The 10,741-nt window shown below is 42.7% G+C and overlaps 1 protein-coding gene across 1 annotated transcript; it reads right to left on the reverse strand.

Moving 5' to 3' along the window:
- Positions 1 to 744: 744 nt before the first annotated feature.
- Positions 745 to 10,186, reverse strand: LOC148032245 (uncharacterized). The gene is made up of 7 exons (XM_087683895.1): positions 9,503 to 10,186; positions 4,817 to 5,139; positions 4,319 to 4,437; positions 4,046 to 4,184; positions 3,811 to 3,946; positions 3,574 to 3,654; positions 745 to 1,199 (listed from the first exon to the last, which is right to left on the reverse strand). Exons 1-7 carry the CDS (start codon positions 10,097 to 10,099, stop codon positions 828 to 830), a joined length of 1,767 nt encoding a protein of 588 aa, XP_087540021.1. The 5' UTR covers positions 10,100 to 10,186; the 3' UTR covers positions 745 to 827.
- Between the last annotated feature and the right edge of the window lie 555 nt (positions 10,187 to 10,741).

Raw genomic sequence — 10,741 nt, forward strand, 5'->3', positions numbered from 1 at the left:
GTGTGTGTGTGTGTGATTCATACAACAAAAAACTAAGGACATAATCTTTTCTTACATTCAATAGTTGGCTTGTTAATAAGAAATACATAAGAAGGCATCTAGGTTTGGTCACCTAATAGTTTTCAATAGCAAAGAACTATTTTATTTCTTTCGTGTTCCTAGAAAATGGAAACTCAATGCTCCTCATATTTAGGGAGACTTGATGGTACTCACATCATACTAAATTTGGATATGAAAATGATTAATTTTACAAACCTTGTGCAAGCAAAAACTCTTAAACTCCTCCATATGACTGAGATTTTGCCTTCAATTATTTATCAAGATTTGAAGAGATTCACTTGTTCATTTGCTTCTCAAATGCTAAATAAAAAGATCATAAGCTTCAAGACATGCTTCAACATATCAAATCCCCAATTTGTGTGCACAGAGAGAGAGAGAGAGAGAGAGAGAGAGAGAGAGAGAGAGAGAGAGAGAGAGAGAGAGAGAGAGAGCATGCATATAATTTGTAAAAGTTTTGAATTGATAATTGAGAACTTGATACATACAAGATAATTATCCCAAATTTAATGGATATCAAAACCCTACCTACCTTTTCAACAAGTTGAAAATAGATTCTTCATTTTTGCTTAGAGCTCTAATTTTGTAACTTTTACTACTTATAATGCCGAATCCACACACAAGATTAAAGTCAATTTTACTTTTCTTAACATTGGATGGGCTTCCTTGAATTGCATTTTCCTGGCTTATACCAATCTTGTTGGTTAATTAAATCAAAATGCCTGAAATAGTTGAGACAAGTTTCAAGATATCAAGGCTATATGGGCTTTTTACAAAGAATACTTCAGCCTCAATTTGCACCTGCCTTCTATTTCAAGACCATTAGCATCAAGCTCACTCTCAGCTACTAAAACATCTGCCCCAACAGCAAGTCTCCCATCTACAACTAAATGAAGTAACAAAACCAGCTCATCTTTAGTTGGATTGTAAGGATCCTCGCCCCCAGCATCCATAGTTCTTGAGTTGATCAAGGATGCCTTGCTTGTGGACCTAAACTCGCTCACTTCTGGATCAAAATTGGCAGTTAGGCTTGGCAACCTCGTCACGTCCATTCCTCTAAGAGATGGGATAAGTATTTCCTGGTTAATAAGCTCCACCTGCTCCTCCTGTAGACCATGTTGATCTTCCTTAGCAACCAAAAGCTGTGAGCAAGCATACAAGCTAATGACGAAAATGGCACCCATAAGCATTTTTGAGGCATAAAAATATGTATTGACAAGAAGACAAAAAATAATATTAACAAAAAGATAGCAAATGTGGTGCTTTTCCTAGCTACATTCATTTAAAAAGTTAGTCTTAGTTCTCTATTGATCAATCCTGTAGGACTAGGTGTTGCTAGCAACTTTGGGCAGCCACTTTTGACATCTCTTATGGGAAATCCCTACCAAAAAGCTCTTGGTCATGTATACCCCAATAAGAATCAAAAGAAGGCCCATGGATTGTGCTGATGTGTCACAAAAATGTTTACCACCTAGAAACAAAGATCAGGTAGGATCTACACAGCATATGGATCCTTTTTGAAGGTATTTATGTACCGTCCATTATCTACCCTTACAGAAGAATCTGTAGCTAATCACTCAATTATTAAGAAAATTCCCCCTTTGCCACTACTATAATTGGTTTAAGGTTTTTGAATATTTCTAATCTCTTTTTTTCTGCATGCATGCATGTCTCTCCGGGTTAGTGTCTGTGTGAAAGCATGTGCATGCTCTACACTAGAAATATTATGTTTTTATGTTTTCTAAAATGTACCTAAAACCTCAAACTAACCTAAATCCCATATCTAACATACCAAACATGTACCATACAATTTATATGGTTCCACCCCAACCAACACTAACTAGACTTTTGAAAACAAGACAATAAATAAAAATATGCAATCATTGTGACAAGTGCAAACTTCATCTTGCCAATCAGTCCATTGGTAGTCACATACAAATGTGACACAATACTTGCTCAGTACTACACCATTGAAAGAAGTCCTTGCTTTAGGCATATGAATTCATCATCCAAGCTCAGCGAACACTACAATAAACTCGCTCACTTCTTTAAATCATCCAAAAATGACTCCAAGGGTCCAATGACTTACTCCATTTCACTACTAGTTTGAAAGCCAAAAATACCATCACATAATGCAACCCTTATTGCTTTTCTATCAACTCCTCTAAACAAATACAAACAAAGACATGCTGGTGGTGTGCAATCCCAAAGATCCTAACCTCTAGGAGAAGGAAAAGTCTAGGGTGTAGCAAATTTATTAGATTCCCTTTGGAATCTACAACCTATGGGCCACCAAAGACTCAGAAGCGTCAACGCCTAGGGTTTCGAGTTTCTTGTTGGGGGACTTTGGCTTGTTGCAAGTAGCCAAGGTGACCCTTAGTTATCTCTTTGGAGTCCTCTTACAACAATCAAAAGGGTTCCCTTGTGTGACCTTATATGCCAATTCAAATGCATCTACATACAAGAATGCTTGACATTTGAGCATCCTAGTCATATTTGCTTTGTTACTTAGCCAATGCTTATTTCACACCAACATGACATAAATCACCTTATAAGATCCACCACATGAGGGCTTTTGAATCCCTACATTTCCAATCACTCCATGGTTCTTGCTCATCAAGAGAATGAATGGGGCCTAAAGCCAAATCTGTGGAGATATGCTAGGGTTCGCAAAAGCAAAACACAAAGTGTATGAACATGACTGAAACACAATAAACAAAGGCACTGACGCAAAAGGCAAAACTCAAGAAAGAAGATGACACTAAATGAATGATGGAGTCAAATAATGAATGAATAAATGTACACAATCCTCAGAGGTAGAGCGATCCAATAGCAAATGAATCACGTTGGAGAATGTCGTACTCCAATGACAGATCCGGAGTGCAGCAACCACCATATCAAGACAAAAAGGTGTCTAAGAGCAATATCAGAGTGTGACATACTTGAGACAATCCTGAAACACAGCACCAATCCACCAATGTCTCTATCAATGTCAAATGAGATGGCAACAGAAGACACAGGTCCAGCAGGTGCAAAACAAAATCCTGATCAATTCACTGATGACATCAGCTCTCCGAATGATGGCACGAGGCTTCTCGACAGCCAGGCACCCTGTATCAGCACAGATCAAATGCTAGAAAGGGTAGATGACTGGCTGGATGCAATCAACTAGTATGCTCTCTGATAACGGCGAACACAATCTCCAATCAGGTTGACTTTAATCACCAGGCTGTAGATGCTGTCAATATGCTCTGACAGCCTTTTTAAGAGCTTGTGGCAGCTAGGACATGTCATTAACTGCAGAAGACTCATATTGCAGCAGTTGTGTGAAGATCCCATTACTAGTGATGTCCATCACATGGCCAACAGGCTAAGATCGACAAGCAGCAACTTTGGATGGGTGTGGGAGCAGTGTGCAATCTTGCACCAAGTTCCATTCTTCTTGAGCATTGCACAGCAATGTTTCAACCCCTCGCCCTTGTATTGCTGATCATAACCAACAACTTGGCATGATACATCTTGAATAGCACATCTATCAAAAGTCTTGACTACATCATTGGTGGCCCCAGCCCTTGCTGCAGGTGTTGTAACTTGTTGCTGCAAGGAATAAAAATTAGGCCTCAATAAATTCTTCCATTGTTGGCCAATTATTAGGCTCTCATACACTCCCAAAAAAGCACATTAACATTGAAGAATTTCCATTAGGCCACCTGCCCAACCCCACTTTCATCTCTTTTACTCACATTTGGGCACCCAATTTCCATCACCACTATCATCTGCCTCTCCATGATGCATCCTGCTACCAAACCTGACCCTGCTGCTGCACAACTGATCCAAGGCTTTCATGATGCCTCCTCCAGCTACCACATAATCACCAACTGCTGTCACACTGTTGTGAAGAACTGCCCAAAATACAGTTTTTCCTGTTTGGAGTGTTGTGCCAGCTGTCTACCCTGCTGTACCAGGTCAAATTGCTGATTCCAGCCACCACACTATTGCTCCAAAAGTCCACAAAGCTGCCCGTGCCGAAATGCAGGTTTTGCTGCCCATGCAGTTGCCACAGCTATTCATACTGCCATTGCTGCTAGTGAACACAGCCTTTGTGCCATCGAATGCAGCCATTACACCTGTGCAAAGACATGTGCTGCCCATGAGGCTGCTCAGCCATTCACCCTGCCATCCCTGCTAGTGAGCACAACCTCTGTGCCATCAAGCAGAGCCATTGCTGCTCTCAGGCAGCTCCCTCTACATCAGCACTCACTTGTGCAGTCTGACATCCTAGCATCCTTTTCAGGTGCTGACTTGTTGCTCTCTTGCAAGAGCCATGTAAGTGACAACACTCTATCCCACTGTTTGTGGCATACAACTGCAGCATTACTCCTGAAAGTTGCAACGAGGGAAATGATCCCTTAGAGATAATGCTTATTTGGTACTAGCATTCAAATTCTTGCTTGAGTGCAATAATAGGGATTCACTTTCTTGGGGATACAGCTCTGCCAAGTAACAGGTTCCTGGCATTCTCTTCATCTGTTATATTCTAGTTATGCTTAATTTTACATGATTTTTCATGTCCCCCTATTAATGCTTGTCACTCGAGATAATCAACAGTAGGCATAATACTAACAAATAGCTTAAGCTGGATTTGCAGAAACGTTTTGGTTATTATTCTTTGAGCTTTTCAAGAACAAATGTATAGTTGGATTGCACAAACTCCACCTATCTTCAACAAATTGATATATGGGCTTTTTACAAAGAATACTTCAGCCTCAATTTGCACCTGCCTTCTATTTCAAGACCATTAGCATCAAGCTCACTCTCAGCTACTAAAACATCTGCCCCAACAGCAAGTCTCCCATCTACAACTAAATGAAGCAACAAAACCAGCTCATCTTTAGTTGGATTGTAAGGATCCTCGCCCCCAGCATCCACAGTTCTTGAGTTGATTAAGGATGCCTTGCTTGTGGACCTAAACTCGCTCACTTCTGGATCAAAATTGGCAGTTAGGCTTAGCAGCCTTGTCACGTCCATTCCTCTGAGAGATGGGATAAGTATTTCCTGGTTAATAAGCTCCACATGCTCCTCCTGTAGACCATAATGATCTTCCTTAGCAACCAAAAGCTGTGAGCAAGCATACAAGCTAATAACAAAAATGGCACCCATAAGCATTTTTGAGGCAAAAAAATATGTATTGACACGAAGACAAAGAAGTAATATTAACAGAAAGATAGCAAACATGGTGCTTTTCCTAGGTACATTCATTTAAAAAATTTAGTCTTAGTTCTCTATTGATCACTCCTGTAGGATTGGGTGTTGCTAGCAACTTTGGGCAGCCACTTTTGACATCTCTTATGGGAAAAATCCCTACCAAAAAACTCTTGGTCATGTATACCCCAGTGAGAATCAAAAGAAGGCCCATAGATTGTGCTGATGTGTCACAAAAATGTTACCACCTAGAAACCAAGATAAGGTAGGATCTGCACAGCATATGGATCCTTTCTGAATGTATTTATGTACAGTACATTATCTACCCTTACAGAAGAATCTGTAGCTGATCACTCAATTATTAAGAAAATTGCCCCTTTGCCCCTGCTATAATTGGTTTAACGTTTTTGAATATTTCTAATCTCTTTTTTTTCGCATGCATGCATGTCTCTCCGGGTTAGTGTCTCTGTGAAAGCATGCGCATGCTCTATACTAAAAATATTATGTTTTTATGTTTTCTAGCATGTACCTATGTACCTAAAACCTCAGACTAACCTAAATCACGTATCTAACATACCAAACATGTACCATTCAGTCCATATGGTTCCACCCCAACCAACACTAACTAGACTTTTGAAAACAAGACAATACATAGAAATATGCAATCATTGTGACGGAAGCACAGACTTCATCTTGCCAATCAGTCCATTGGTAGTCACATATAAATGTGACACAATACTTGCTCAGTACTACACCATTGAAAGAAGACCGTGCTTTAGGCATATGAATTCATCATCCAAGCTCAACAAACACTACAATAAACTCGCTCACTTCTTTAAATCATCCAAAAAGAACTCCAAGGGTCCAATGACTTACTCAATTTCACTACTAGTTTGAAAGTCAAAAATACCATCACATAATGCAAACCTTAGTGCTTTCCTATCAACTCCTCTAAACAAATACAAACAAAGACATGCTGGTGGTGTGCAATCCCAATGATTCTAACCTCTAGGAGAAGGAAAAGTCTAGGGTGTAGCAAATTTATTAGATTCCCTTTGGAATCTACAACCTATGGGCCACCAAAGACTCAGAAGCGTCAGCGCCTAGGGTTTCGGGTTTCGTCGTACTCCAATGATAGATCCGGAGTGCAGCAACCACCATATCAAGACAAAAAGGTGTCTAAGAGCAATATCAGAGTGTGACATACTTGAGACAATCCTGAAACACAGCACCAATCCACCAATGTCTCTATCAATGTCAAATGAGATGGCAACAGAAGACACAGGTCCAGCAGGTGCAAAACAAAATCCTGATCAATTCACTGATGACATCAGCTCTCCGAATGATGGCACAAGGCTTCTTGACAGCCAGGCACCCTGTATCAGCACAGATCACAAGCTGGAAAGGGTAGATGACTGGCTGGATGGAATCAACTAGTATGCTCTCTGATAATGGTGAACACAATCTCCAATCAGGTTGACTTTAATCACCAGGCTGTAGATGCTGTCAATATGCTCTGGCAGCCTTTTGAGAGCTTGTGGCAGCTAGGACATGTCATTAACTGCAAAAGACTCATATTGCAGCGGTCGTGTGAAGATCCCATTACTAGCGATGTCCACTACATGGGCAGCAGGCTAAGATCGACCAGCAGCAACTCCGGATGGGTGTGGGAGCAGTGTGCATTCTTGCACCAAGTTCCATTCTTCTTGAGCATTGCACAGCAATGTTTCAACCCCTCGCCCTTGTATTGCTGATCATAACCAACAACTTGGCATGATACATCTTGAATAGCACATCTATCAAAAGTCTTGACTACATCATTGGTGGCCCCAGCCCTTGCTGCAGGTGTTGTAACTTGTTGCTGCAAGGAATAAAAATTAGGCCTCAATAAATTCTTCCATTGTTGGCCAATTATTAGGCTCTCATACACCCCCAAAAAAGCACATTAACATTGAAGAATTTCCATTAGGCCACCTGCCCAACCCCACTTTCATCTCTTTTACTCACATTTGGGCACCCAATTTCCATCACCACTATCATCTGCCTCTCCATGATGCATCCTGCTACCAAACCTGACCCTGCTGCTGCACAACTGATCCAAGGCTTTCATGATGCCTTCTCCAGCTGCCACATAATCACCAACTGCTGTCACACTATTGTGAAATGCCCAAAATGCAGTTTTTCCTGATTGGAGTGCTGTGCCAGCTGTCTACCCTGCTGTACCAGGTCAAATTGCTGATTCCAGCCACCACACTATTGCTCCAAAAGTCCACAAAGCTGCCTGTGCCAAATGCAGGTTTTGCTGCCCATGCAGCTGCCGCAGCTATTCATACTGCCATTGCTGCTAGTGAACACAGCCTTTGTGCCATCGAATGCAGCCATTACACCTGTGCAAAGACATGTGCTGCCCGTGAGGCTGCTCCGCCATTCACCCTGCCATCCCTGCTAGTGAGAACAGCCTCTATGCCATCAAGCAGAGCCATTGCTGCTCTCAGACAGCTCCCTCTGCATCAGCACTCACTTGTGCGGTCTGACATCCTAGCATCCTTTTCAGGTGCTGACTTGTTTCTCTCTTGCAAGAGCCATGTGAGTGACGACACTCTATCCCACTGTTTGTGGCATACGACTGCAGCAAGCTGCTCACAGCCCTCAAGCTGCCTGTTGGAGTATTCCTAATCCCTATGCTCTGCCCTCTACTTCAAGCCTTCACCCTTGGGTTGGATTCTTGCAGTTGGCACTAGTCCTACTACTGGTCCCTACTAGCATGATCTTGGGACCTGTCTCTCAACATTGAGGACTTCTATGAGGCGAGGTGTAGCTGGACCACTAAGCTACCTACTGCACCACATGGTAATTCAACAAATCTTCAATAAGATGGATTGACCTACTAGTCCTAGTTGGTTCTACATTCTGCAATCTTGTATCTATTTGAGGGAGAGATTGCTAGAGACTATGTATGTAGCACAGATGGTTTGTTTTGATATTTAGGACCTTCACTTCTCTTTTCTGCTACACAAGTATAAGTTTCCCATCACTATTTCTTCTCCGTGTGGTGTGCACCTTGCAAGCCGGCTGTTACATCCTTGCACATCCAGAAGGGTGCTAGCAACGTTGGTCATAGTGGTTATGGGGTGACTTATATGAATGCACTAGGGGTGCTTCAAGGTTAGGACAATTGGTCATACTTATAGGACTCAAGGCCCTATTGTGCACAATTGTGTGATCACCACTTTAGGACTCTTGGCCTATAAGCCAATGCATCCATACACTCGAGTGGTGTGGGCTATTGATATGGGATGCCAACTCTTAGGATGTGGCCATTACCCGATTTGTTGCTAGCTTACATGCTTGGCAATGAGCCTGTTTGGTACTATGGCTTTGAGGTGAGTCTGATGTCCATTCCTCTTATGTTTGTGGATACGAATAGTGTCGTGTGCAAGTTGGATACTAGATGGACTGTGGACATTTCAAAAGCCTTATATCTTCCACACACAAGGCGGCTGAATTGTGATTTCACAACATAATACTAACCATGTTCACATGTCTGAACATGCTTGCCACCTCCACCACGCACTTTCCCTTGATCAAGAATGATGTTCATCTGTAATGACAACCCCTAAAAAAGAAAAGATCACCATTAAAAACTCCCTATTTTTATCTTTAGCACCTCCACTCTCCGAAATAAAGCTATCAAGTTGGCAGATTAGGTGCACAATTGTCTATTTTCATAATAGGCTCAGCCAAACAGTACTATCGAACTGTATCGAGTGCTAATACAAAGCAGTTGACTCCAGTAGGGGATGAATAGGACTGACATAGGGCAAGTTCATGGCCATAGTAGTCAAAGAGCAGTTGGACCATTTCTAGCAGCAATTGGAACAGGTATTTAGCCATTAGAGCAGTTCTCAAGGGTGGCAATCTACGCTTTTCAACATTTCAGAACAACCTTGGGTCTCAGTGACATGCCTACAAGGTGATATTTCATCCTGTCGTAAGTTTACTAGGTTAGGATCTGGTGAGGAGCCATGTGGCTTTGAGACTGCAAGGATAACCAGACCATCCAAAAATAATTACAGAAAAAAATCATGCTTCCATGCTCTCTTATTAAGCAATTGTATGTTGAGTAGAAAAAAAACTACTCCTATGTGATGTGCCTGTGCACATATGGATGGAAGGAGGTACAGCATGCAAACCTGGAGACTCTGGTTAGCATATGCCAAAGGTTATTTGACAGACTACTAACCTGTTCTTCACCGCATTCGATCGACACATTTGAAGACACAATGCTGGATGATACATCTATAGCAGTTGCATCATGAGGCTTGATGCTGTTAGTGGGGGCTTGTCTCGGATCAAGAAGGAAATGTCTCGGTGTGTACAGGGCGTACCACGATATGGTGGTGAACTCGGGAACCTCTAGGGAAGTCCTGGGGGGCTTGGAAGTGAAGCCAGTTGCGCGGCCGCGCAGCTTGGTCTGCACAGACTCAAATACGAACACACAGCCACGGCCATGTTCGGCAAGGCCTCTCCGGGACACTTCCTGGATGCAGGACGCTTTGGCGGGGTCGGAGCAGCACCTCTCGAACACTTCGTCCCACACGACCATGAGGTGCTCGTAGCTCCAGTCGCGCGCTGTGGAACCCTTCTTCTTCTTTTGCTGCTGCTGCTTCGTGGTGGCGAGGGTGCCATGGAATGCGATTCTGTGCGAGGAGGGCAGGCGCAATGGAGGAGACGAAGCGGAGGCCGAATGGATAAGGCTCGTTTTGGGGACAAGGGAGCTCGTCAAAGGGCTGGCTATGGTGGCTGCAGGCCTTTCCCAGACCATATCGGGGCAGGCCATAACATTCCCAAGTTGAACGATAACTTAGGCCAGTTACACACCAGCTCGGATGGACAGACGAAGAAAGAAAGTATGGATGGACACACTTTTTGATGACTTGGGTGCCATTTAACGTTTAAACATGTAATTGGATTGTTTTGAGGGCAGGCAGGGGTCGGCCCCCAGTACACTGCCACTAGGACATTAGGCCAGTCACACACTACCACTAGGACAAAGTTCTCTAAAAAATGGAGGTTTCCCTCAAGTGATGTGTCACAATTTCATTGGGTCCACTTTTGTCAAGTGATGGCCACTTTTCCCCACCTCGAACTTTATTTGTGCCCAACCCACTACAAACAAGACCTTCATTACGAAAAAGTACGTGTGTAATTCTGTAGGGTTTGAGTCCCTTGCCAATAGCACGGAGGGAAAGCTTTAGATCCACTAAGCCATTCGTCCTTTTGTATTCTCCCTAGGCATGCTAAGTGTGCAAACATTTCAATAGACATATTGCACAATGATGTGACTATTCAGGGTAGCGCCGCACGGCTACCCTTAGACACCCCTTGTGGTTCAGGAAGAACCATAAAGAAAAGCCCTCGGTGAAGCTCAAAAAGCGGGCGGATTTCAACAAAAGAGTCACACGGATGGATCCTAAAATGT

The sequence above is a fragment of the Lygodium microphyllum genome, chromosome 8 (genome assembly GCF_053477565.2).
Source record: "Lygodium microphyllum isolate KBCC chromosome 8, Lygodium_microphyllum_v1.1.10, whole genome shotgun sequence".
NCBI classification, from domain to species: Eukaryota; Viridiplantae; Streptophyta; class Polypodiopsida; order Schizaeales; family Lygodiaceae; genus Lygodium; species Lygodium microphyllum.